This window comes from Hirundo rustica, chromosome 24 (genome assembly GCF_015227805.2).
Source record: "Hirundo rustica isolate bHirRus1 chromosome 24, bHirRus1.pri.v3, whole genome shotgun sequence".
Classification (NCBI taxonomy): domain Eukaryota; kingdom Metazoa; phylum Chordata; class Aves; order Passeriformes; family Hirundinidae; genus Hirundo; species Hirundo rustica.
The window spans coordinates 6,192,941-6,220,912 of NC_053473.1; the positions used below are offsets into that span (position 1 = coordinate 6,192,941).

The 27,972-nt window shown below is 51.5% G+C and overlaps 1 protein-coding gene across 2 annotated transcripts; it reads left to right on the forward strand.

Annotated features, from left to right (window-relative positions):
- The first annotated feature begins 545 nt into the window (after window positions 1-545).
- Window positions 546-27,429, forward strand: DSTYK (dual serine/threonine and tyrosine protein kinase). Of its 2 annotated transcripts, XM_058423475.1 has the most exons (14): window positions 546-785; window positions 6,308-6,583; window positions 6,617-7,386; window positions 8,661-9,402; window positions 11,605-11,879; window positions 13,286-13,369; window positions 15,641-15,817; window positions 18,190-18,319; window positions 19,727-19,883; window positions 20,914-21,046; window positions 21,520-21,633; window positions 22,056-22,170; window positions 22,963-23,097; window positions 25,284-27,429. In XM_058423475.1, the coding sequence occupies exons 1-14, from the start codon at window positions 560-562 to the stop codon at window positions 25,469-25,471; spliced, it is 3,522 nt and encodes a 1,173-aa protein (XP_058279458.1). In that variant the 5' UTR covers window positions 546-559; the 3' UTR covers window positions 25,472-27,429. The 2 variants fall into 2 exon arrangements, with proteins under 2 accessions (XP_058279458.1, XP_039941620.1); XM_040085686.2 differs by having other exon boundaries at window positions 6,308-7,386.
- Window positions 27,430-27,972: the final 543 nt, after the last annotated feature.

Sequence of the window (27,972 nt, forward strand, 5' to 3'; positions counted from 1 at the left end):
CTCCGCGCAGCGCGGGATGGGGGAGCAGCGGGCGGCGTTCCGCCTTCGCCTTTTGCTTCCCTTTATTAAAGATGTTATTTTATGCTCGTTCTCTTTTTTTTGGAGTGTTTTTTCTCGTCCCCCGCGGGGGTGCGCAGAGGCCGCGCAGAGAGGTCGGCGGCCGCGCTTCCAGGGACTCCAGTTTCCAAGAGGCTTTGCGGCACGACTGACTGCAACTCCCGGCGTGCCCCCGCGGGCCGGGATAGAGAACTCAATTGAAACATACATGAACTACATCTCCCAGGGCGCCTCGCGCGCGGGGTGCGCCCGGCCTCCTCCCCCTTTGCCCTGCGGCGCGCCGACAAACGTTCCGCGCACACGCAGCGCGGCCGGCGGAGGCGCTTCCCCTCGGGAGAAGGCGGCGGCCGCGGGGGTCGGGGGAAGCGGGAGGGGCGGGGGGTGGGGGGGGTCGGGAGGCGAGGAGATCCTCGGGGAGGTTCCCCCGAGGAACGGCGGCAGCCTGGCAGGGCCCGAGTGCTGCCCGCGGTGGGGAGGGGATAGCGGGGCGGACCCGGAGGACATGGAGGGCGAGGGGGCCCCGTCATGGCGGGGTCCCGGCGGGGCCGTGCGGGAGCTCTGCCGCTCCTTCGGCCACTACAACCGGCACCTGGCGCGGCTGCAGCACAACCTGCGAGAGACCAAGAGGTTCTTCCGCGACGTCAAGTTCTCCCAGGGACATCCCTTCGCCTCGGCGCCTGCCGGTGACGGCCCCCCCTCCGCCGGGGATGCGCGTCCCGGGGACGGCGGTGAGAGAGGGGCGGGGGCGGGCGGGGCGGGGCCGGGGCGGCCTCGCTGGGGCGGGGGGTGTGAGGGTGAGGGGTCTGGGGGGGGTAAAGGGAACATCTCTGGTCGTGAGGGGTCTCTGGGGGGCTTGTGAGGGTCGCGGCGCGGAGCGGAGTGTCCGATTTTGGGGGGGCTGTAATGGGGGTCACAGGGCTGGGGGTGCCTGGAGGGTGTGAGAGGCTTTGCGGGGTGAAGGGAGGAGGGCAGGGGGGGATTTAGGATGGAGATGAGGATTTAGGATGGGTATTGTTGTCCGAGAGGGTGGTGGGGCACTGCTCAGGCTCCCCGGGGAATGGGCACAGCTCCGGGAGCGCTCGGAGCCCGCTCCCGGGGATGCGCAGGGTGGGATTGTTGCGGTGTCCGTGCGGGGCCAGCAGCTGGATCCACGATCCCCGTGCGTCCCTTCCGTGATTTTATGATGGGGACCCTCTGCCTGACCCCCACCTGCCGCTCCAGCCCCACAGGGAGGGGGTTCGGAAGGGGCAGCGCCTGGAGCGGGTGGGATGGAGGGCTGGCATTCCCGGTTCGTCCCGGAGCTCCGTGTGGCCTCGTTCAGGGGCTCTCTGGTCATCTGCTGCTGTTGACAAACAGAGCTGCGGGCGGCACCGCTCCTGCCAGTGCAGGCCTTGGTGTTTCCATAAGACTGTCTCGTGAGAGGAGTTCGGTGTGATGGGAAACGTCCATAAAGATCTTCTTCATTCACCCCCAAACGGCTCCTGAGTCATCTCTCTTGGCCACTCGTCCAGGGTTCTCGTCCAGGGTTCTCGTCCCTGCTTGTCCCCTGCTCCAATTCATGGTTTCACATTCGAAGTCTCAAGTTTTTCTGTCTGTATATATAAAAAAATAAGGCTTTGGGCTGATTTGGGGGTGACTTTCCTGTTGTGGTACCGTGGAGTTGTGGCTGGAGAGGTTTTGGGAGCTCATCGGGATTTTGGGATCTGCCCTTCTCCCCAGGCTGGGTGGGGAATGAGATTTTGGGGCCGGGATAAGGTGACCCTGTGATGTTTGGAATTTGGGATTGTTCTGCCTGGAGAAGAGGAGAGAAGGATTTGGGGTGACTTGAAGGAGCTGATGAGAAAAGATGGAATATTTCCAGGGGATGGAGCGCCAGCACACAGGGAATGACTGCCAGAGGGCAGGGATAGATGGGATTTTGGGAATAAATCCTTCCCTGGGAGGGTGGGGAGGGGCTGGGATGGAATTCCCTGAAAATCCCTGGGAATCCCTGACATCCCTGGGAATGTCCCAGGCCAGGTTGGATTAGTGGATAAAATGGATAAAAAATGGCAGCCTGGGATAGTGGGAGGTGTCCCTGCCCATGGGATTGGTTTTGTGGAATAACTCCTTAGGATGATGAAAGGAGGATTTTCCAAGGAGCTTCAGGGGATGGAATTTGGCTCTGCAGCCTTTGGAGCTGCTGAAATTGGAATTAATTGTTTGTTTATTTTTCCTCCTGGAATCAACACCTCTGAGCTGATATGGAATTAGAAGTGGGTTTATTTACAATTCCTGGTTTGAGTTGGAAAGGGCCTTAAAGCCCATCCAGTCTCACACATTCCAGGTTGCTCCGAGCCAGTGTTGGACACCTCAGCTGATACAAATGTGTTGAGATTAAACCTCGTGATGCTCAAAGCCGGCTGGAAGTCACGGGCAGCAGCTCGGAAATGGCTGGAATCCTTGGAAAACCCCTCAGCCCTGGCAAAAACAGGGTCTGGAAACTGGGATAAAGGCGAGCGAGGCCATCAAAGTGCAGGAAAAGGGATGAGTCAATGCTCGGAAGTCTGTATAGGCTCCATAAATCCCCGCTGGGGTTGTTGTGCCGTGCTTTGGGTGGATTTGGGGAGGAATCCTGGTGAGAGCCGCCCTTGTTCCGTGGACAGGCCTCCTTTCATCCCGGGGAATTCATGGGATGCGCGCCCCGGGGCTCCCCCGCGGTTTGGAGTGTCGGTCACACGGCCCATGGCAGCGCGGATCCGGGATGGATCCGGCACGGAGCTCCTGCTCCAGCCCTGGCACTGCTCCGTGGGCACGGCGATGTCGCTGCTTCCCTTTGGGAAGTTCTGATCCCGATTTTCACTGAGTCCCTCCCAGCCTGGATCCGTGTGCGCGCTGATCACGGAGTGTGGGAACTCAGGAAAGGTGTTTTAACCACAAATCCTGGAGAAAAAATGGATTTGGGAGGGGCTTGGGAAAGGTGTTTTAACTATGGATCCTGGAGAAAAGTTGGATTTGGGAGGACCTTAGGAGAAGTTCTGATCCTGCTTTATGCCGGATCCCTTCCGCCCTGGATCCGTGTCCGTGCTGATCACGGGCTGTGGAATCGCAGGGAAGGTGTTCCAACCACAAATCCTGGAGAAAAGATGGATTTGGCAGGGCCTTGGAGCAGTTTCCCAGTCGCCAAAGGAGCTCCAAGAAGGCTGGAAAGGGAATTTTCACATGGATAAGGGGAATGGCCTTGAGCTGAAGGAGGGAAGGTTGAGATGGGATGTAGGAAGAAATTCCTCTCTGTGAGGGTGGGGAGGCCCTGGGATGGAATTCCCAGAGGATCCGTGGCTGCCCCATCCCTGGGAGCGCCCAAAGCCAGGCTGGAGCAGCCCGGGATGGTGAATGGCCGAGGAACAGGATGAGCTTTAAGGTCCAGCCCAAACCATCCCAGGATTCTACTTCTCCATCCACATAAACAATCCTTCAATGATCCCAGTTAAGCTGCTGTGTCTCAGTGATTTTTCGGGGATATTTTTGCTGGACTTAAGGATCCACGAATTCCTGGAACGAGGAGAGGGAGCTCTGCTCCCTCTTCTCCCTTCAGAAGCCTCAGCAGAGAAAAGGCCCTGCCTGTGCAGCCCTCCCTGAATTGCTTTTTTCATCCTCCAGGGCCTGAATCCCAGGAGAAGCTCCAAGGAATGTCCCCAGATCAAAGCCACCCTTCATCCTGCAGACGAAGCCTCAAATGTGCAATTTGTGGGATTTTTCCAGATCCTTATCTTTTGTGAGCTCCTGGTCAGCTTCCAGCCCTTTGGTCACTTGATGTGGCTCTTGAAAGGCTCGTCTGGAAAACAATTCCGAAAATCAGGCTCCAGGCAGAGGCTCCTCCCTGAAACCATGCCCAGACTCGGGGTTTGGGGCTCAGGATTGGGGCAGAGGTGCAGTGCTGGGCACAAAGAGGGTTCTTCCTTAGTTTTGGGGGTCGAAAAACTCCTCCAAAATCCTGTTTCCAGCTGGAAGGTTGGAGGGGAAGGCAAACCTTGGGGGCAGGGTTTTAAAGAAGCTTTAACCCAGCCTAAGACGACACGAAGTGCTCCAAATTTGGCTGATTTTAATGAACCTGGGGTGATTAAGCCGCCGGGGCCAGGAGCGGGATGCATGGCAGGATCTCTGTAATCGGGTTTGGCGCGTGAGGAGGATCCTGGTGCAGGGGAGGATCTTGTTTTCCTCACACTTTGGGCTGCCAGAACATGACTCATGAAAAAAGGAATTTTAACAGCACCTTCCCTGTAAAATCCCTGCTGCTCCCGCCAGGATCACAGCAACCCTGGTGGTTTGTACCCCTCGAGCTGGGCATTTTTAGGGATCGGTGGCTCCATTTCCCATTTCATTTCGTCCCTGGGCCGTGTGCCCTGGAATTTTTGAATCCCTGAAGCGCAGCGGATCCGGGATTTGTTTGTGTCCGTGTTTTTGGGGCTGTCAGAGCCATTCTGCTGCCGTGCACGAGGCTAACACCGAGTTTCACTCTTTGCAAAGCTGGATTTAGGACTTTTTAAGAAAGAAAACAGGAGCTAAACTCAGCCCTGAGCCCGAATTAGCGCAGGCAGGTGAGGGCAGGGAGTTGTTCCATCCCACTGACCTTGGAATTCTTCATCTGTGTTGAGGGAAGATGAGTAAGGAGGGTGATGACAGCGAGCTCTGGGCTCGAGATGTTGGGAAATGTCCTTTGCTCCTCTCCAAACCAACCCCTGGCACACTCTGCCAGCTCGGGGAAGGCGTTTATTTATTGTCAGAGCAGCGAGGGAGGGACATCTGTGGGATCCGAGGGACGTTTGTGGGATCTGAGGGATGTCTGAGGGACGTCTGTGGGATCTGTGGGACGTCTGAGGGACATCTGTGGGGTCTGAGGGACGTTTGTGGGACATTCGCTTGGTCTGAAGGAAGTCTGTGGGCTCTGAGGACATCTGTGGGAGTGTTTGTAGGGTTTGAGGCTGTTCCAGAACCTTCTGGCTGCCAGCAAAGTGCCCTCCCCGTGGCTCATCCCTTCCCGGGCTGCTGGAATTCTGCCACTTCCTGGAGGATTTGGTTTGGCTCCGGGAATTGCTGCTCCTCCTGCAGCAGCCTCGCTGAAGGAATTTTGCTGTTTTTCCTTCCCCCTGGGAGGATTTCCTGCTTTTTCTTGTCCCTAATCCTGGATTTTGGTGCAGTGACACCCTGGGGATGTGCTGGGTGGTTTTGAGTGTGGCTGGAGCTGTCACCCAGCCGTGGCTGGAATTTATTTCTGACATGGAACAGGAGCGTTCTGTACAGCTGAGCCTCGAAAGCTTGGGAAGTGGCCTCGAAAGCTTGGGAAGTGGCCTCAAAAGCTTGGGAAGTGGCCTTTATAACCCACGGGCCTCCTGGAGCACTGGGAAGCCATTCCAGCCCCTGGCAGAGTGAAGCCTTGGGGAGTTTTGACTGAAAACTGGTTTATTTTGATTTTTAGAGCTTTCCATTAAATTGCTGCAGGGCTCTGGGTAGATTCTTTCCAAGGAAACAGAATCCTGGAATATCTGTGTTTGATCCTGGGATCCTGGGGTTTGTGGTTGATTCTGGGATTGATTCCATGTTTGATCCTGGCATTCTGTGGTTCTGGGATTGATTCTGTGATTCCAGGATCCTGGAATTCTGTGTTTGATCCTGTGATTGACCCTGGCATTCTGTGGTTCTGGGATTGATTCTGTGATTCCAGGATCCCGGAATTCTGTGATCCTGTGATTGACCCTGGCATTCTGTGGCTCTGGGATTGATTCTGTGATTCCAGAATCCTGGAATTCTGTGTTTGAACCTGTGATTGACCCTGGCATTCTGTAATTCTGGGATTGATTCTGTGATTCCAGAATCATGGAATTCTGTGATCCTGTGATTGACCCTGGCATTCTGTAATTCTGGGATTGATTCTGTGATTCCAGAATCCTGGAATTCTGTGTTTGATCCTGTGATTGACCCTGGCATTCTGTGGCTCTGGGATTGATTCTGTGATTCCAGAATCCTGGAATTCTGTGTTTGATCCTGTGATTGACCCTGCTGTTCTGTGGCTCTGGGATTCTGTATCAATAGTGAATTTTTTTCCTGGTTTCGTGCCCGTCACCCTGCCGTGGCCCCGCGCGTGGGCGCAGCAGGAATTCCCCGTGCCGGGGCCGGTTCCCGGTGCTCTGGCCGCTCTGCCGGGCTGTGGGGCCGCGCTCTGCCATTCTCCCCTCCGGGATACGGCCCCGACCAAGCTCCATTCCCGTTGCAGGCCCCGGGCCGGTGCCGTTCCCGCCGCACGAGGAGGAGCAGCTGCAGCGCTCGGTGAGCTGGCGGCCGTGCCTGCTGATCCTGGGCCAGAGCTGCAGCGCCAAGTGCCAGCTGCTGAACGCGCTGCTGGGCCAGGAGCTGCTGCCAGTCCCCCGGGGTGACACCGAGGAGCTGCCACCTGTCCCTGGGGCTGGCGCCGCCGAGTCCCTGCCCGTCCCCGGGGGTGACACCAAGGACCTACCGCCCGTCCCCGGGGCTGGCACCGAGGAGCTGCTGCCTGTCCCCGGGGCTGGCACCGAGGAGCTGCTGCCTGTCCCCAAGGGTGACACCGAGGAGTTGCCACCTGTCCCTGGGGCTGGCACCGAGGACCTACTGCCCGTCCCCAGAACTGCCACCGCGGAGCTGCCGCCTGTCCCCGGGGGTGACACCATGGAGTCCCTGCCTGTCCCCAGGGGTGACACCGAGGATCTACTGCCCCTTCCCAGAACTGCCACCAAGGAGCTGCTGCCCATCCCCAGGGATGACACCACAGAGTCCCTGCTCATTCCTGGGACTGGCACCAAGGACCTACTGCCCCTCCCTGGGGGTGACACCGCAGAGTCCCTGCCTGTCCCCAGAACTGCCACTGAGGAGCTGCCGCCCGTGCCCAGGGGTGACACCGAGGAGCTGCCGCCTGTCCCTGGGTCTGGCACCACGAGGTCCCTGCCCGTGCCCAGGGGCGGCACCGAGGAGCTGCCGCCTGTCCCTGGGTCTGGCACCACGAGGTCCCTGCCCGTGCCCAGGGGCGGCACCGAGGAGCTGCCGCCTGTCCCTGGGTCTGGCACCACGAGGTCCCTGCCCGTGCCCAGGGGTGGCACCGAGGAGCGCTGCCGGCGCCGCCGCGTCCGTTTCACGCACGGGGCGCGGACGCGGCTGAGCCTGGCGCTGCCCGGGCAGTACGAGCTGGTGCAGGCGCTGGCGGCGCACAGCGGGCACTGGGACACCATCCCCGAGCAGGACCTGCGCGTGCCCGGGGACGCCCAGGACCCCGCGCAGACCGTGGCGGAGCTGGAGGTGGTGCTGCCACACGCGCTGCTCAAGGTGAGGGTGGCACCGTGCTGGGCGCTGCCGGCGGGGCGTGGGGAGCGCGGGGTGGCACTGCCACTGTCACGTGGGGAGCGCGGGGTGGCACTGCCACTGTCACGTGGGGAGCTCACGGTGGCACTGCCACTGTCACGTGGGGAGCTCGGGGTGACACTGCCACTGTCCCATGGGGAGCTCGGGGTGGCACTGCCACTGTCCCATGGGGAGCTCACGGTGGCACTGCCACTGTCACGTGGGGAGCTCGGGGTGACACTGCCACTGTCCCATGGGGAGCTCACGGTGACACTGCCACTGTCCCTGATCCGTGGGGAGCTCGGGGTGACACTGCCACTGTCACGTGGGGAGCGCGGGGTGGCACTGCCAGTGTCACGTGGGGAGCGCGGGGTGGCACTGCCACTGTCACGTGGGGAGCTCACGGTGACACTGCCACTGTCCCATGGGGAGCTCGGGGTGGCACTGCCACTGTCCCTGATCCATGGGGAGCTCACAGTGACACTGCCACTGTCCCATGGGGAGCTCGGGGTGACACTGCCACTGTCCCATGGGGAGCTCACGGTGACACTGCCACTGTCCCTGATCCGTGGGGAGCTCGGGGTGGCACTGCCACTGTCCCATGGGGAGCACGGGGTGGCACTGCCACTGTTCCTGATCCGTGGGGAGCTCACAGTGACACTGCCACTGTCCCATGGGGAGCATGGGGTGGCACGGCCACTGTCCCATGGGGAGCATGGGGTGGCACGGCCACTGTCCCATGGGGAGCTCAGGTTGGCACTGCCACTGTCCCTGATCCATGGGGAGTTCCAGGTGACACTGCCACTGTCCCTGGTCCATGGGGAGCTCGGGGTGGCACTGTCCCTGTCCCATGGGGAGCTCAGGGTGGCACTGCCACTGTCCCTGATCCGTGGGAGGTGACATTTACAGCCCTTATAAATTAATTCCCAAATTGTCCCTGCCCTGGTCTGTAGGGAATTTGCAGTGGCACTGCCACAGCCCTCTTCAATAAATTCCCGTGCTGGCTCTTTCCTGGGACACTTGTCCTAAACTTCCAAGGCATTTGGTCCAAAATAATTTGGAGTTGTCCAGGGATCAGCCTTATCCTAAACTGGGCTAAAACTCCAAGGATTTGGTCCAAAACAAGGAATTTGGAGTTAGGGATCAACCTTGCAGGTGAGACTTTGAAGAATTCCCTTTTTTTGCTGTGTGAATGAATTCCAGGGCATTTTTCGCATGGGAAAACCTCTCCAAACCTTCTCCTTTTCTGTTTTTCCCAGGAGGTGGACATCGTGGTGGCTCCGTGCCGGGGCTTCCAGCCCGCCGAGGCCACGCTGGCCGAGCTGGTGACGCAGGTCCTGCCCGTGGTCACCTTCGCCATCAGCGAGCCCCGGCTGTCCCCGTCGGACCAGGCAGAGCTTCGGGAAATCAAGGAAAAATTCTCCCTCCCCATCTGCTTCCTGCGATTCCCCCGGGCCGGCGCCGAAGATCCTTCCTCGGAGGAATCCAAAAGCCTCTCCTCGGAGGAATCCAGAAACCTCTCCTCGGAGGAATCCAGAAACCTCTCCTCGGAGGAATCCAGGAGCCTCTCCTGGGAGGAATCCAAGAGCCTCTCCTGGGAGGAATCCCCGCTGCGGCGGCAGCTGCTGGATCTGGAGTACCTGAGCCCCCGCGGCGTTGCCGGCTCCTCGGTGCTGGCGGAGCAGCCGGAGAAGCTGCGGCTGCTGAGCGCCTTTTGCAGGCAGGTGCTGCAGAAGCACCTGGTGCAGGCGGCCACCAGGCTGAGCGAGGTTCACGGGCGCTGCCTCAACACCTTCATCGACCAGGCGTTCGACATGCAGCGGGACCTGCAGATCACGCCCAAGCGCCTGGAGTACACGCGGCGGAAGGAGAACGAGCTCTACGAGTCGCTGATGGGCATCGCCAACCGCAAGCAGGAGGAGATGAAGGACATGATCGTGGACACGCTGGCGAGCATGAAGGAGCAGCTGCTGGAGGACGCGGCCAGCATGGAGTTCCGAGGTGGGGAATTCGGGGTGTGCCGGGCGGGGTTTTGGGGGGAAATGAGGAGTTGGAGAGGGTTTTGTTTGTGGGGGGTGTGGTTGGATGGAGGGGGTTGATGCCAGGGGAAAATAGTGGTGGGTGAAATGGTGGTAAGTGTGGGTAACATAATAATAATTGTGGGTAAAGTAAGTGTGGGTGAAATGGTGATAAGTGTGGGTGAAATGGTGATGATTGTGGGTAAAATGGTGGTAATTGTGGGTAAAATGGTGGTAAGCATGGGTAACATAATAATAATTGTGGGTAAAATAAGTGTGGGTGAAATGGTGATAATTGTGGGTAAAATGGTGGTAAGTGTGGGTAAAATGGTGGTAAGCATGGGTAACATAATAATAATTGTGGGTAAAATAAGTGTGGGTGAAATGGTGATAATTGTGGGTAAAATGGTGGTAAGTGTGGGTAAAATGGTGGTAAGCATGGGTAACATAATAATAATTGTGAGTAAAGTAAGTGTGGGTGAAATGGTGATAATTGTGGGTAAAATGGTGATAATTGTGGGTAAAATGGTGGTAAGCGTGGGTAACATAATAATAATTGTGGGTAAAATAAGTGTGGGTGAAATGGTGATAATTGTGGGTAAAATGGTGGTAAGTGTGGGTAAAATGGTGGTAAGCATGGGTAACATAATAATAATTGTGGGTAAAATAAGTGTGGGTGAAGTGGTGATAAGTGTGGGTAAAATGGTGGTAAGCATGGGTAACATAATAATAATTGTGGATAAAATTGTGATAAGTGTGGGTAACATAAGTGTGGGTAAAATGGTGATAATTGTGGGTAAAATGGTGATAAGTGTGGGTAACATAATAATAACTGTGGGTAAAATAATTGTGGGTGAAATGGTGATAAGTGTGGGTAACAATAATTGTGGGTAAAATGGTGGTAGGTGTGGGCAACAAGTGTGGCTAAAATGGTGATAAGTGTGGGTAACATAATTGTGGGTAAAATGGTGAAAAGCGTGGGTAACATAATAATAAGTGTGGGTAAAATAAGTGTGGGTAAAATGGTGGTAATTGTGGGTAAAGTGGTGAAAAGTGTGGATAAAATAATTGTGGGTAAAATGGTGATAAGTGTGGGTAAAATAAGTGTGGATGAAATGGTGATAAGTACGGGTAAATTAATAATAATAGTGGGTAAAATGGTGGTAAGTGTGGGTAAAATAATAATAGTTGTGGATAAAATAAGTGTGGGTAAAATGGTGATACGTGTGGGTAAAATCATACTAATTGTGGGTGAAATCATTGTGGGTAAAATAGTGGTAATTTTGGGTAAAATGGTGGTAAGTGTGGATAAAATAAGTGTGGGTGAAATGGTGATAAGGGTGGGTAAAATAATAATAATTGTGGGTAAAATGGTGGTAAGTGTGGGTAAAATAATAATTGTGGGTAAAATGGTGATAAGTATAGGTAAAATAATAATTGTGGGTAAAATGGTGATAAGTATAGGTAAAATAATAATAAGTGTGGATAAAATAAGTGTGGGTAAACTGGTAGTAATTGTGGGTAAAATGGCTAAAATGGTGATAAGTGTGGCTAAAATGGTGATAATAGTGGGAAAAATAATTGTGGATAAAATGGTCATAATTGTGGATAAAATGGTCATAATTGTGGATAAAGAAATTAATAATATTGGATAAAATAATCATAGGTAAAATGGTCATAATCACAGATGAAATCAGCATAATTGTGGATAAAATAACAATGATAATTTTGGATGAAATTATAATAATCTTGGATGAAATAATAGTGGATAAAATGATTAATAATAGTGGATAAAATGATTAATAATAGTAGAAAAATTTAATAGTATTGGATATAATAGTGATGATGATATTTGATAAAATAATGATTACAATCTTGGATAAAACAATAATTATTAATCAGGGATTAAATAATTATAAATATTTTTTTTTTTAATTTGGATTTTGGATAAGAAAATCATAATCTTGGGCAAAAACAAGCGGGAAAAATCTTGGCTAAAATAATCACGAAAATATCGCACGAAGCAACAATAATTTCGGATAAGTGCTAATAAACCTTGGATAAAATAATAACGACGCCGCTGCGGCATCGCGAGGGAAGCGCTTTTCATGTCAAACCCCCTCGGGAGCGGTTGGAGCTCCGGGGATCCCGCGTCCCACGGCCCTTCTCCTCCCTCCCCGCGCAGACATCATCGTTCCCGAGAACGGCGAGCCCGTCAGCTCCAAGGACATCAAGCGCTGCATCCAGCAGATCCAGGAGCTGATCATCTCCAGGCTGAACCAGGCCGTGGCCAACAAGCTGATCAGCTCCGTGGATTACCTGCGCGAGAGCTTCGTGGGCACCCTGGAGCGCTGCCTCAAGAGCCTGGAGGAGTCCTGGGAGGGCTCCGTGCACCCGGCCCGCGGCACGGACAGGGGCAGGGACGGCGCCGTGCACATCACCAGCAACTATCTCAAACAGGTCTGCCGGGAAATCGGGAACGGGCGGGAATCCGGGGCGGTGGGACGGTCATCGTCATAAAATTACAGAAAATTATCAAACTGCAGCCTAGAAACAACACAATATATCAATTAGCTCTTCAGTCTGTGTAAAATAATGAAATTACAGCCAAAAACACCTAAAAACTCTGGAGAAGGGCAGGGACAGCTCCGTGCACATCACCAGCAGCTATCTCAAACAGGTCTGCCAGGAAATCGGGAACGGGCGGGAATCTGCGGTGGTGAGACGGTCATTGTCATAAAATTACAGAAAATTGTCAAATTGCAGCCTAGAAACACCCGTGAGACAACACAGTAGATCACTTGTCTCCTGAATCTGTGTAAAATAATGAAATTACAGCCAAAAACACCTAAAAACTCTGGAGAAGGGCAGGGACAGCTCCGTGCACATCACCAGCAACTATCTCAAACAGGTCTGCCAGGAAATCGGGAACGGGCGGGAATCTGGGGCGGTGGGACGGTCATCGTCATAAAATTACAGAAAATCGTCAAAACAACACAATATATCAATTAGCTCTTCAATCTGTGTAAAATAATCAATTTACAGCCTAAAAACTCTGGAGAAGGGCAGGGACAGCTCCATGCACATCACCAGCAGCTATCTCAAACAGGTCTGCCAGGAAATCGGGAACGGGCGGGAATCCGGGGCGGTGGGACGGTCGTCTTCATAAAATTACAGAAAATGGTCAAATTGCAGCCTAGAAACAACACAATATTATCAATTAGCTCTTCAGTCTGTGTAAAATAATGAAATTACAGCCAAAAACACCTAAAAACTCTGGAGAAGGGCAGGGAGGGCTCCGTGCACATCACCAGCAGCTATCTCAAGCAGGTCTGCCAGGAAATCGGGAACGGGCGGGAATCTGCGGTGGTGGGACGGTCATCTTCATAAAATTACAGAAAATGGTCAAATTGCAGCCTAGAAACGCACACAAAACAAAACAATAAATCAAATTAGCTGCTCAATCTGTGTAAAATAATGAAATTACAGCCCGAGGAAATAATACAATAAATCAATTTGAAACAAGGCAATAAATCAGTTATCTCCTCAAACTGTATAAAATAATGAAATTACAGCCTAAAACCACACATGTGGTAATACAACCAACCATCTCCTAAATCTTTATAAAACAATCAAATTGCCACCTAGAAACACACGTGACACAACAAAAGAAATCAATTCTCTCCCAAATCTGTGCAGAAGAATCAAATTCTGGCCTAGAAGCGCCCATGAGATATCAAATAAATCAATGAACCGAGTGATTTATGGACTATCTCTTTTTTTTTTTTTTTCCATTTTCACAGGCTCTAGCTGAGTTCCTAGCTGGCAGAATTCCCATTTTCCCCCTCTTTTCCCTGCTTTTCCAGATCCTGAATGCAGCTTACCACGTGGAGGTCACTTTCCACTCGGGCTCGACGGTGACCAGGATGCTTTGGGAGCAGATCAAGCAGGTACGGACGCTTGGGAAAGGGAACTGTGGAGCAAAGGATCCTCTCAGCTGCTCCCCGAGTTCCCTCTGGGAGCTGGGAGTTTGTTCCTGGGAGTGCCCGAGGTCGGCTTGGAGGCACCTGGGATGGTGGAATGGGATCAAATTTCCGATCTTGGAGCAACCTGGGATGGTGGAATGGGATCAAATTTCCAATCTTGGAGCCACCTGGGATGGTGGAATGGGATCAAATTTCCGATCTTGGAGCCACCTGGGATGGTGGAATGGGATCAAATTTCCAATCTTGGAGCAACCTGGGATGGTGGAATGGGATCAAATTTCCGATCTTGGAGCCACCTGGGATGGTGGAATGGGATCAAATTTCCGATCTTGGAGCCACCTGGGATGGTGGAATGGGATCAAATTTCCGATCTTGGAGCCACCTGGGATGGTGGAATGGGATCAAATTTCCGATCTTTTCCGACCCCAACCATGCTGGGATTGCGGGGTTCTCATCCAGAGGGGATTGGTGACAGGAAAATCGGGGAGAGGCGTTCCCGAATTGACGGAATCTCCAGGGAAGCAGCTTTTTCCTGCACCAAGGTGTGGAAATTCCAGGGGTTGGATGCGGCACTTCCTGTAATTAGTGGGTAATTAGATGGCTCTGCCTCACCCTTCATTAGGAAGCAGGGAATTCCGGGCGCTGCACGCCTGGTGTGGGTCCCAGGGAGGAGGAGGAGGAGGAGGAATCCCAGCTGGGAGCTGAGGAAAGTCGTGTTCTTGCTCACCCGTCCACGGAGGGAAGGAGGTTCCAGCTCAGAGCAGGGATTTCAGGAAGGTCAGAGCTTTAACAGCCAGGAACTGGAACCAGAAACCTGAGGGGAGAAGAGTGAGTTGTCCTAAATCAAAATCCCAGAGCCCAAATAAACCTCATTTCCCAAAAAAACCAGGAATTTCCAAATGCTCCAGATCGTTCCTTTACTCCTGCAGAGCACGAAGAACCCCTTAAAGAGGTATTTGCTTTCAGATAAGTGTTTAATAAATATCATTAAATTAAATATTGGACAAATACCATTAAATTAAATATTTAATACGTTTTACTAAATTAGATCTTTAATAAAAGTAATGAAATCAAATATTTAATAAACATCCTTACATTAAATATTTAATAAATATAACGACATAAAACATTCAATAAATACAATTAAACAAAATGCTCGATAAATATAATTAAACGAACCATTCAAGAAATAATTTCAAATTAGTTATTTAGTAAATATAATTAGATGGGATATTTAATAAATATTACTAAACTAGATATTTAGTATTATTTTGACTGTTTAATAAGTATAAATAGATGAAACTAAAATAGATTTAATATTACTACATTAAATAGTTAAGAAATATCATTGAATTAAACATGCAATAAGTATAATTAAATGAAACATTTCATAAATATGACTACATTCAATATTTAAGAAATATCATTGAATTAAACATCCAATAAGTATAATTAAATGAAACATTTAATAAATATTACTACATTCAATATTTAAGAAATACCATTGAATTAAACATTCAATAAGTATAATTAAATGAAACTTTTAATAAATATTACTACATTCAATATTTAAGGAATATCATTGAATTAAACATTCAATAAATAAATGAAACATTTAATAGATATTTCTACATTCAATATTTAAGAAATATCATTGAATTAAACATTCAATAAATAAATGAAACATTTAATAGATATTTCTACATTCAATATTTAAGAAATATCATTGAATTAAACATCCAATAAGTATAATTAAATGAAACATTTAATAAACGTTACTATATTCAATATTTAAGAAATACCATTGAGTTAAACCTCCAGTAAATACAATTAGATGAAATATTTAATAAATACGACTACATTCAATATTTAAGAAATACCATTGAGTTAAACCTCCAGTAAATACAATTAGATGAAATATTTAATAAATATGACTACATTCAATATTTAAGAAATACCATTGAGTTAAACATCCAGTAAACACAATTAGATGAAATATTTAATAAATACGACTGCAGACTGTAGGGGAGCCGCAGCAGTTGCAGCTCAGCGCAGCCCCGGGACCCCCGCACGTCCCGGCTCAGCCCTCGGACGCCTCCGGGGCGAGCCGATGATGAACGGGTCCAGCGATGCACGGCCGAAGGAGGGGGGCTCTTTGCAGGGATTCCTCTCACCGGGGATCCCATGGGCGAATCCAGGGATCCCCGGGTGACTTTTCCCGGCCGCCTGTGGCAGATCCTGCAGCGGCTGACGTGGGTCAGCCCGCCGGCCGTCAGCAGCGACTGGAAGAGGAAGGTGGCCCAGGACGCCATCGAGAGCCTCAGCGCCTCCAAACTGGCCAAGAGCATCTGCAGCCAGTTCCGCACGCGCCTCAACAGCTCCCACGAGGCCTTCGCCGCCTCCCTGCGCCAGGTCAGACGGGAAAGCTGCCCGGAGCCCGGGCGTGGGATTGGGACAGGGAACTGAAACTGGAAATCCAGCAAAAACTGCCCTGGAGCTCGGGGTTGGGATTGGGAAAGGGAACTGAAACTGGAAATCCAGCAAAAACTGCCCTGGAGCTCGGGGTTGGGATTGGGAAAGGGCACTGAAACTGGAAATCCAGCAAAAACTGCCCCGGAGCTCGGGGTTGGGATTGGGACAGGGAATTGAAACTGGAAAAACTGCCCAGGAGCTTGGGGTTGGGATTGGGAAAGGGAATTGTAACTGTAAATCCAGCAAAAACTGCCCAGGAGCTCGGGGTTGGGATTGGGACAGGGAATTGAAACTGGAAATCCAGCAAAAACTGCCCTGGAGCTCGGGGGTGGGATTGGGAAAGGGGAATTGCAACTGCAAAAACTGCCCAGGAGCTCGGGGTTGGGATTGGGAAAGGGAATTGTAACTGTAAATCCAGCAAAAACTGCCCTGGAGCTCGGGGTTGGGATTGGGACAGGGAACTGTAACAGGAAATCCAGCAAAAACTGCCCCGGAGCTCGGGGTTGGGATTGGGACAGGGAATTGAAACTGGAAAAACTGCCCTGGAGCTCAGAGCTGGGATTGGGAAAGGGAATTGAAACTGGAAATCCAGCAAAAACTGCCCTGGAGCTCTGGGTTGGGATTGGGAAAGGGAACTGTAACAGGAAATCCAGCAAAAACTGCCCTGGAGCTCGGGGTTGGGATTGGGAAAGGGAACTGAAACTGGAAATCCAGCAAAAACTGCCCCGGAGCTCGGGGTTGGGATTGGGAAAGGGAATTGTAACTGGAAATCCAGCAAAAACTGCCCAGGAGCTCGGGGTTGGGATTGGGACAGGGAATTTCAAGTGCAAAAGCAGAATTTGTGCTCTCAGCGCAGCTGGCAGCTGGCACAGCTGATGTGAACTTTAGTACACGGTTTTATTTCTAAAGCAGACTTGTAAAGAGCCTGGAACCTCCCTAAACTCCAGCTGTGTGTTTATTAAATGTATAGAACACCCATAAACAATTCAATGTATAAAACATCCATAATTCATTGATTGAATGTACAGAGCATCCGTAAACAATTTACTAAATGTCTAAAACATCCATAAACAATCTATTAATTGTATGGAACACACGTAAACAATTGATTAAATGTGTAGAACATTCCTAAATAATTGATTAAATATGTAGAACATCCATAAACAATTGATTAAATGTATAAAACCACCCACAAACAAATTAATAAATGTATAAAACATTCCTGAGCAATCAATTCAGTGTCTAAAACAACCATAAACAATTAATAAAATGTATAGAACACCCATAAACAATTGATTAAATGCCTAAACCACCCATAAACGATTTCTGAAATGTCTAAGACATCCATAAACAACTGATTAAATGTATAGAACACCTGTAAACAATTGAGTAAATTTATAAAACACCCATAAATGATTTCTGAAATTTATAAAACACCTGTAAACAATTGATTAAATGTATAGAATACCCATAAAGGGTTTCTGAAATGTATCAAACATCCACAAACAATTGATTGAATGTATCAAACAGTCATAAAATATTTCTGAAATGTATCAAACATCCATAAACAATTGTTCAAATGTATCAAACAGCCATAAAGGATTTCTGAAATTTATAGAACACCTGTAAACAATTGATTAAATGTATAAAACACCCATAGACAATTGATGAAATGACTAAAAGAGCCATAAAGGATTCCTGAGATGTATCAAACACCCATAAACAATTGATGAAATGTCTCAAACAGCCATAGAGGATTCCTGACCTGTCTTAAAAGAGCCATAAAGGATTCCTGAAATCCTAAAACAGCCATAGAGGATTCCTGAGATGTATCAAACACCCATAAACAATTGATTAAATGTATTAAACACCCATAAACGATTCCTGAGATGTCTAAAACAGCCATAAAGGATTCCTGAGATGTATCAAACACCCATAAACAATTGATTAAATGTATTAAACAGCCATAAACGATTCCTGAGATGTCTAAAACAGCCATAAAGGATTCCTGAGATGTCTAAAACAGCCATAAAGGATTCCTGAGATGTCTAAAACAGCCATAAAGGATTCCTGAGATGTATCAAACACCCATAAACAATTGATGAAATGTCTCAAACAGCCATAGAGGATTCCTGACCTGTCTTAAAAGAGCCATAAAGGATTCCTGAAACCATAAAACAGCCATAGAGGATTCCTGAGGTGTATCACACAGGCATGAAGGATTCCTGAAACCCTCAAAGAGCCATGAGGGGTTCCTGAAGCGTCCCAAGGAGCAGAAGCCGGCGCAGTGCTGAGCTGTGCTGTCCCTGCAGCTGGAGGATGGCCACTCGGGCCGGCTGGAGAGGACGGAGGACCTGTGGCTGAAGGTGAGGAAGGAGCACGCTCCTCGGCTGGCGCGGCTGTCCCTGGAGAGCAGATCCCTGCAGGATGTGCTGCTGCACGGTGAGTGTTCCGCCGGCGCCGGCCCCGCTCCCGCTCCTCCCCGGGCACCGCCCCTGGGGGGCAAATTCTGGGAGGAAACCTCGGAATGGGAGTGGAAAAACCCTCTTTGGTGACCTAGAGACGGGGTTCTAGAGGCTTCATTCCGTTTTCAGTCTCGTGGGAAGGGTGGGACGCTTCGGGTGTTACGATCCGCGCCATCAAAATCAGAGCCCAGACTATTTCCTAATTACAGTACATCATAAGTGTAATTACAATACATCATAAATGCAATTGCAATACATCATAAATGCAATTGCAATACATCACAAGTGGTTTTTGGCCTGTCAGCTTTTGCCACAAAACGCTGCTGATGCTTCCAAGCCAATCATCGATTGAAACGCCCTATTATGTTTTTAATAGATAAATTATTTAATGCATCTATTTTAGAAGGGTTTAGCTACAGTACATCTTTCATAGTTATTTCTCAAAAATACATATGAAAATATATTAAAATATATGAAAAAAAATTCATAGTTATTTCTCAAACATAGATATTTCTCAAAAATAGATATTTCTCAAAAATATCTAGTGTATTGGCAAGGTCGTTGTTTATTATGGTTTGATATTAAACTTATTCCTGGCTTCATTTCTCTCTTAACAGTGTCTGTCCTATTCCCTGGCCTTTCTAAGTCAGCGTACTTTATTTCAGAGTTTGCACTCAGCCTTCTGTCAGGCTTTGGGAATCCTCTACAAATCCATTTCCCACAAATGGGATCCCTTTAGGAGAGCAAACCCAACCGGTCCGGGAAAAAAATTCCCTTAGAGAAAAGTGGGAAAAAAACCTGTTTGTTCAACAAGCATAAAAACAGTGAACCGTGTCAAACCACAGAACCTCTCACCCTTCTGGAGAGAGGTGGCAAAATGGAGAAAATCTTTGCTCTGGGTTGTAGCTCAGCTCTCCCAGTCTCTTATCAATCCCTCCAGTGCTGGAAAATTCTCTCCATGAGCTCCAGGTGTTCTCTGGATTTTCAGTCCAGAATGGGTTTAAACAGTTTGAAGAAAAAAACCCAAAAAACCAGTCCAGGGAAGTTCTGTGCCTCAGCTAGCTCCGCAGAGGGAGTGAGGAGCAGAGGAGAGCTCTGTCTGTCTCACTGTGTGCTGCAGACAGCGCAGACAATCCAGGAGCGGGGCGTGGAGCAGTCGGGGCAGCTCCTGCCAGCAAACCCCACGCTTCTTCCCCGCCTTCGCTGCCAGGGCTGAGAGGTGTGGGACAAACAGAACAGAAAACTGGGGCTACGAGCATCACAGCGTCACCCGGGCCAGGAGCAGGTTGGAATTTCATTCCCAGCCGGGTTTCCGCTGGCTCCCGGCAGCTGGGAGCGCAGGAGGGAGGGAGGAAGGGCTGCGCTGATGGTTTGTGCCTTGCAGGGAAGCCCAGGCTGGGCAGGGAGCTGGGCCGAGGCCAGTACGGGGTGGTGTACCTGTGTGACAGCTGGGGGGGACACTTCCCCTGCGCCCTCAAATCCGTCGTCCCTCCGGATGAGAAGCACTGGAACGACCTGGCGCTGGAATTTCACTACATGAGGTCTGTAATCCTGAGTGCTGGCCCCCGTTCCCGTGATTTCCCTGGATTATTCAGGCTGGAGAAGCCCCCAGGCTGTGGCTGATGTCCCCTTTGTCAGCCAGCGCAGAGCTCTGAGTGCCACGTCCAGGTTTGCTGCAGGAATCTGGGATTGGAGCTCCTGGACTGCTCAGCCCGGGCAGGGACGCTCCTTCCTGCCTTGATTGGATTCTCTGCTGCCTGTGCTGTCCAAATTCAGAGTAAATCCGAGTTTACACACCGTGGTAACCAGCAATTCTCCTCCCCTGGCTGTGGATCCTCCCCTGGTGGTGAACCCTCCCTCTTTTCCCGCTCCTTGTCCTTCCTGAATCCCCAAAAAAGCCAAGGATGGCTCTGCAGTGCAGAGAGCAGCTGGTTCCCGGTAAACAGCTGCAGGCACAGCCAGCTGAGAGAAGAATGGGGTGGCTTTTTGTGACTCTAACCTTTAAAAAGCCTTTTTATCTTTGAGTTTAATCGGCTCAGACAGCTGAGGATTGTGCTGCTCGGAGCTGTGCTGGGAATTTTTGTTAAATCTGCAGCTCTGGGGCTTCTTCCCTTGGCCTGGGCTGGAGGACAGGGCCAAAAACGACCCAAAATTTCTGTGCTGAACCCTCTGCAGAGACTCTGGGGCTTCTCCCCTTTGTCCTAGGCTGGAGGACAGGGCCAAAAACAACCCAAAATTTCTGTGCTGAACCCTCTGCAGAGACTTTGGGGCTTCTCCCCTTTGTCCTGGGGTGGAGGACAGGGTCAAAAACTGCTCCAATTTTCTGTGCTGAACCCTCTGCAGAGACTTTGGGGCTTCTTCCCTTTGTCCTAGGCTGGAGGACAGGGTCAAAAACTGCTCCAATTTTCTGTGCTGAACCTGCTCTAGGTCCCTGCAGGGACTCAGGGGCCAAAAATGACCCAGATTTTTTGTGCTGAACCTTCTGCAGGGACTTTGGGGCTTCTTCCCTTGGCCTGGGCTGGAGGACAGGGCCAGAAATGACCCCAGTTTTCTGTGCTGGACCCTCTGCAGGTCCCTGCAGTCCCACGAGAGGCTGGTGCACCTGCACGGCTCCGTGATCGATTACGGCTACGGAGGAGGCTCCAGCATTGCTGTGCTGCTGATCATGGAGAGGCTGCACAGGGACCTCTACACGGGGCTGAAGGTACCAAATCCTCTTATTTCGTGTTTATTTTATATTTATTTTATCCCTGGAAGTGCTGGCACAGAGCTTGCAGCAACCTGGTTTAGTGGGAAATGTCCCTGCCCATAGGATGAGTTTTAATCTCCTTTCCTTCCCCAAATTGTGAGTCTCTAATTAAAAAAAGTCCCCCTTAATCTGTAAAACAAAGCTGGAATAGCTCAATTTTCAGCGTTTTGGTAAAGGAGAGCAGGCCAAAGTAACTTTTAAGCATAAAATCTGTGTTTTTCCCTCAGACTAAACCTGGTTTAGTGGGAAGTGTCCCTGACCACGGGATGAGTTTTAATTTCCCTTCCAACCCAAAACTGATTCTCTAATTTAAAAAAATCCCCATGAATCCCTAAAACAAAGCTGGAATTGCTCAATTTTCAGCATTTTGGTAAAGAAGAGCAGGCCTAAGCAACTTGTAGGACTAAAATCCACGTTTTTCCCCTCAGGCTGGGCTGGAATTGGAGCCACGGTTGCGGATTGCCTTGGATGTGGTGGAAGGGATCCGGTACCTGCACAGCCAGGGGTTGGTGCACAGGGATATCAAACTCAAAAACGTCCTGGTAAGGAAAATCCCTGCCTCTGCCTCATCCCAGAGCCTTTGTAGAGGGGAAAAAGAAGCTTTAAGTGAGGGAATAACTTTCTCCGCTCGGGGTATTTGAAGCTGGTGCAGCCACAGGGAGGTTTCGCCGCCTCCTTTCCTGGTTGGAAGCCTGGGGCAAAGGGAGCAGGGAATGATTCCTTGGGAGTGCAGACAGCTGAATCCATGAGTAGGACTTCCAGTTCCTGCTTCCCTGAAATCCCAGCCACGCCCCTGGTGTGGGAGACGAGCGATGCCTCCAGGGAAAGGCGCAGGAGCAGCCAGGAAAATCAGAGTTAAAACCAGCTGCTCAGCCCTCCCAGTGTGAATCAAAACCAAAAAAAATTCAATGTTTTACGGCAGAAACGGGCTTCTCACCTGCCTTGGCTGTGGCTTTTTCCCCAGCTGGACAAAAAGAATCGGGCCAAGATCACGGATTTGGGCTTCTGCAAACCCGAGGCGATGATGTCGGGCAGCATCGTGGGCACCCCCATCCACATGGCTCCCGAGCTCTTCACAGGTAGGAGCCCCCAAATCCACCGCCCTGCCTGCAGCTCCCAGGGCAATTCCTTGGGATTCACCTCTCAGCTGCTCCCGAGACCATCCCAGCCCCAGGGAATCCCCTGATTTCAGTGCAGGCCGTGGATTGCTCCTTTATTTATCCTGTGCCGCTCTCGACACAGGGTGATGGGGTTGATCAGCTCTGCTGAAGCAATTAACACCCTTGCAATTAGAAACCCTTAGTAGGAAGCTGGAAATCCTTGGAGTTCATAAGGAAATACTTCAGGGAGCATTCCCTGTAAGGAATTTCGGAGCTGTTACTACCTTGGAGTGAGTTGGGATTCGCTGGGAGTTCTGGCAGCTGCTCCGAGGGTTTTTCCTGAGTTTTGGAACCACTTGGAAGTTCAAATCCCGAATCCTTTTGGTCTGTCAGAGCTGCTCCTGCCTGGATAAGCTTGGGATCCAATGGAAGCATCTCTATTTGTGTGAATTTCGGGGATATCTGGGATATTTCTGGGATGAGAGGCTGATGTTTGGCTCTGACAGAGCTGAGCTTTACCGGTGTTGGTGTTTAGAATACACCTGAGCTCAGTTTGGGAATTCCTGGTACAGCTTAAATTTATAAATCCTGGGAATTGGAAAAGCTTAACCTTGATCCCAGCTCCTGCTGCGTTCCTGGGTTTCACACAAGTTTTGCCTTCCTGCTGTGAAACTGAGGCTGAAATTTGGGAAATAGGCCCCTGGAGTCACCTCTCTTCCTGCCCAGCTCCCAGTGATTTCTCCCTGCTGATCCCACGTGGTTTTTTCCCAGGGAAATATGACAATTCCGTGGATGTTTATGCCTTTGGGATCCTGTTCTGGTACCTCTGCTCGGGCCACGTGAAGTTACCCGAGGCTTTTGAGAGGTGTGCGAGCAAAGATCACCTGTGGAACAACGTCAGGAGAGGTACCTGGGCTTGGCTCAAGGCTGAAAAACCTGAAAAACTCTGAGGTGGTGGGAAAAAACAGTTTTATTCTGGAGAGGTGAGAGGTAAAAATCCCAGAATCCCTGAAGTTGGAAAAGAGTTCCAGGATCGAGTCCGAGCTGTGCCCGGTGCCCACCCTGAGCACTCGGTGCCACCTCCAGGTGACACCTCCAGCCCTGGGCACTCCAAACCTCCCTGGGCACTTCCCAGCCCTGAGCGCCCTTTCCATGAGGAAATTCCTGCTGCCGTCCCCCCTGAGCCTCCCCTGGCACAGCCTGAGGCCGTTCCCTCTCCTCCTGTCCCTGTGCCCTGGCATGAGATCCCAAATCCCCCCGGCTGTCCCCTCCTGTCAGGGAGTTGTGCAGAGCCAGGAATTCCCCCTGAGCCTCCTTTTCTCCAGGCTGAGCCCCTTCCCAGCTCCCTCAGGATTCTCCAGCCCCTTCCCAGCTCCCTCAGGATTCTCCAGCCCCTTCCCAGCTCCCTCAGGATTCTCCAGCCCCTTCCCAGCTCCCTCAGGATTCTCCAGCCCCTTCCCAGCTCCCTCAGGATTCTCCAGATCCTTTCCCAGCTCCCTCAGGATTCTCCAGCCCCTTCCCAGCTCCCTCAGGATTCTCCAGATCCTTTCCCATCTCCATTCCCATCCCTGGACACGCTCCAGCCCCAAAATAACCTCCCTGAACTGGACACAGGGATTGAGGGGACAATCCCTGCCCTGCTCCTGCTGCTCCAGGAGTTTTTGATCCAGTCTTTAGTGGGATATTCACTGCTCCAACCTGGCCAGGTTCTGCTGGAAGTTGAACTAAAATGCTCAGGATAAAAGAGGTATTTGGGATCAGCTCCTTGCCAGCAGCACAGGGAATGCTGAGCACGCTCAAACCAGGGAGCAGCAAAACCTTGGGATGAGACTCGGCCCCAGGAAGAGGCAGGAGTGATCCCCTGAGGAATGTTCAATCCCTGGCACTTGGGCTGTGGGATCTGCGCATCCAAATCCTTGAGGATGGGACAGAGCTGGATGTGGAGGGAAAGAACTGCTCCAGCTGTTCCCCCAAATATCAACTCCTGCTGAATCCCTGGGTTTGGGATTTGCTCCAGCTGTTCCCCAAAATATCAACTCCTGCTGAATCCCTGGGTTTGGGATTTGCTCCAGCTGTTCCCCAAAATACCAACTCCTGCTGAATCCCTGGGTTTGGGGAGGGCTGGGATTTGGCCCAGCTTTGTCAGGAAGTTTGATCCTCTGTGCCTGGAGTTCCTGTCCGTGGAAATTCCCCCGTGTCACGTGGGAAGGATTATCTGGGATGAGCCAGGCTGTGTCCCACACTCCGGGCTGTTCCCGCTCCTGAAGGCTCTGGAATGTGCAGCGGGGTGGGGGGATCAGGATCCCGACAGGAAAAGGGGCTTTTGATCCCAAATCACTGCAAAAAGGAGATTCCAGTGGAATCAGCTGGGAGAGCTGGGGAAAGAGAAGATTCCAGGGAGACCTCAGAGCTCCTTCCAGGGCCTGAGGGGGCTCAGAAAGGAGGGAGAGGGATTTTTATATGGAATGGAGTGACAAGAGAAGAGATTGTCAAGTAAAAGAGGGAAGATTTAGATGGGATTTTGGGAAGGAATTCCTGACTGTGAGGGTGGGGAGGGGCTGGGATGGAATTCCCAGGGAATCCCTGGCTGCCCCATCCCTGGGAGTGTCCCAGGCCAGCTCGGAGCGCCCTGGGGTGATGGAAATTGTCCCTGCCCATGGGATTGGATGATCCCTTCCAGCCCAAACCATTCCAGGATTCCGTGTGCTGGTTTAGGTGGGATTTTGGGAATAAATCCTTCCCTGGGAGGGTGAGGGAGGGGCGGGGATGGAATTCCCAGGGCATCCCTGGCTGCCCCATCCCTGGGAGCGTCCCAGGCCAGCTCGGAGCAGCCCGGGATGGTGAAGGTGTCCCTGCCTCTGGAATGGGATGAGTTTGAGGAGTCTGAGGTCCCTCCCAACCCACCCCAGCGCTCCAGTCCACGATTCCATGGATTTGGCCGCCCTCTGGAAGCGCCCTCAGCCATCCTTTTCTTTCCCAGCCCTCGCCCGGCCCCTCCGCCCGCTTTCCCGGGACGTGAGCCCCAGGCAGGAGGGCTCTTTTCTTTCCCGGGACGATCCCGGCGTCCCTGAGGCTGGGGCTGTGTTTTCCAGGGGTGCGTCCGGAGCGGCTCCCGGTGTTTGACGAGGAATGCTGGCAGCTGATGGAAGCCTGCTGGGACGGGGACCCCTCGCAGCGGCCGCTGCTGGGCATCGTGCAGCCCATGCTGCAGGGCATCATGGCCAGGCTCTGCCGGCCCGGCTCCCGGCACCCCGGCAAAGCCCTGGAGGACTCCACCTGAGCGCCCGGCGCCACCCGGGATCCGGGAATCGCGGCGGGATCCGGGAGTCGCGGCGGGATGCGGGAATCGCGGCGGGATGCGGGAGTCGCGGCGGGATCCGGGAATCGCGGCGGGATCCGGGAATCGCGGCGGGATCCGGGAATCGCGGCGGGATCCGGGAGTCGCGGCGGAATCCGGGAATCGCGGCGGGATCCGGGAATCGCGGCGGGATCCGGGAGTCGCGGCGGGATCCGGGAGTCGCGGCGGGATCCGGGAATCGCGGCGGGATCCGGGAGTCGCGGCCGCTCCTGTGCCCGGGGGCTCCGAGCGGAGTCACCGGGGGGGTGACGGCTCCGTCCCCGTCCCACCCCGGCATCCCTCTGGAATCGCGCTGCCCGGGAATGCGAGCTCCAAACCCCTCGGGATTCACGGGGTGGGGGGGGCTTTGCCAACCCAACCCCCCCCCCCCCCCACTCCCCTCCCCAAAAATCGATCCGGGGGATGGGAAAATCCCTTCCCGGAACTCCGGGATCGCCGCCCGCTCCTCCCTCAGCCCCAGAGCGCTCGGAGAGGAAGGAAAAGGCACAAAACCTTAGGATAAGGAAGTGTCGGGAAGCTCCAAGGAGCTGGAAATGTTTACATGGACAGGAGCAAAGCTTCCGTGTTTTTCTACGGGGATTTGGAAAACCCCACCTGGATAAGCTATTGATCCCTAATCCCACCTTTTCCTCCTTTTTTTTTTCCCCCCCTCCCCATCTCCTTTGCTTCCTTAAATTTCTTGGAATGGCTGGAGAAACCTTTCCCTGCTTCCAAGCTCCGTTCCTCAGAGGTTCCTCTTCGCAGTGGCACAAAAAGTCCTTGAAATTGTTGATTTTTTTTTTTTTTTCCCCAAGGGGGAAGTGCCAAAATTCCTTTTAAATCAGGATTCGGGGCTTGGAATTCATGGGAATGTCGTGGCAGTTTTAAATTGGGCCTAGTCTGCACGGGAATATTTTTTTTAAAAAATGAGATTTTTTTTTTCCAGCCTTTTTTTTTTTTTCCCTTCAAGTTGGAGAGAAGAAAAGATCCTTCCTTCTTCTCCTCACTTTCACTCCAGGGCTGGAATTTGGTTGGAAAAAATAAAAAAAAAATAAAAAATAAAAATTAAAAAAAAAAAAAGGCGTGGGGGAAGAGGGGGATCCTGGGCAAGGTTGTCTTTCCCAAATTCCTGGCAATCCCAGTTTGCTTCCTGCATTTTTGGGGTGGAACTGGGCTGATCTGGAGCAGGGCACGCCCTCGGTGGCTCCATGAGGAACTGGGGGAGTTGGGAATCCTCCCTGCAATTCCCAGAGAATTCCTTGGCTGAAATTCCAGCTGCCCGCGGCCGAGGAGGGGTTTAGTGGGGACTTTTTCCTTTCTTTGTGCAATAAATGGATTCAGGAGCTTTTTATGGAGGGGGAAAAAATACATAAATAAATAAAAAAGCTTTTTTTGGTTCCTTTGTGGGGGGGTTTCTGGGATGGGGATGAATCCAACCTCTCCTGGCATTCCAGAGTGGTTTTTTTATGGATCCATCCTTTCTCCCGCCATTCCAAACTGGGTTTTTTATGGATCCATCCTTTCTCCTACCATTCCAAACTGGGTTTTTTATGGATCCATCCTTTCTCCTACCATTCCAAACTGGGTTTTTTATGGATCCATCCTTTCTCCTGCCATTCCAAACTGGGTTTTTTATGGATCCATCCTTTCTCCTGCCCGTCCCATCCCAATCCAGCTGCTCGTGCCAAGAATTCCCACCGCTTTTCCAAAGCCTCGCCCTCAGGCAGCGCCGACAGCATCGACCCCGGGAGCAGAAAAACCTCTGGAAAAGCAGGAATGGCCCTCGGGAAAAACCTCTGGAAAAGCGGGAATGGCCCTCGGGAAAAACCTCTGGAAAAGCGGGAATGGCCCTCGGGATGGCGCAGGGGGATGTGGAAATAATAAACCTGGATAAAGCCCAATCTGTGTGTCTTCAATTCCCGAGCTTTTCTTGCGGCTCCATTCTGGACAATTCCCTGATGGGTTTTTTGGGGAATTTCCCTGTGGAATTTTTTTTTCGGGATGGGATTTTGGGGTGGAATGTGGGAATTTCCAGGGTGTCCCAAGTTTTTGGGTTTTTTTCTGCCTGCCTGGAGGTTTTCTATTTTTTATATTTCAATTTTCCAAATTTCATTTCGTGTCAATTTCACGTCAATTTCATTCATCTTCTCCAAAAGCAGCCAGTCCTTTCCAGGCAACACCCGCAAGGGCCCAGCTTTCCCCTGTGCTATTTTAGTTAATTATTAGACTAATAAGAATATGAATTAATTTAATTATTGGTGCTACCTAATTGCGCCCTCCCCGCCGGCCGCTCCCGTTTCCCGGAACCTTCCTGCGCGGCCGAGGAGCTCACCCGGCCCCTTCCGCGCACCGCGCCGGGGCTGCCCGCAGCGCCGCCTGATCCCCGCCGCCCCTTCCCCTTCCCGTTCCCCTTCCCGCTGCCGTTCCCGGCCCCGCCGCCGCGC

Coding starts and splice junctions, on each gene's coding strand:
- DSTYK (XM_040085686.2), top strand. CDS start 560: ATGGAGGGCGAGGGGGCCCCGTCATGGCGGGGTCCCGGCGGGGCCGTG. Junction 19,884..20,913: donor CTGGAATTTCACTACATGAG/GTCTGTAATCCT, acceptor GACCCTCTGCAG/GTCCCTGCAGTCCCACGAGA. Junction 21,634..22,055: donor TCAAACTCAAAAACGTCCTG/GTAAGGAAAATC, acceptor CTTTTTCCCCAG/CTGGACAAAAAGAATCGGGC.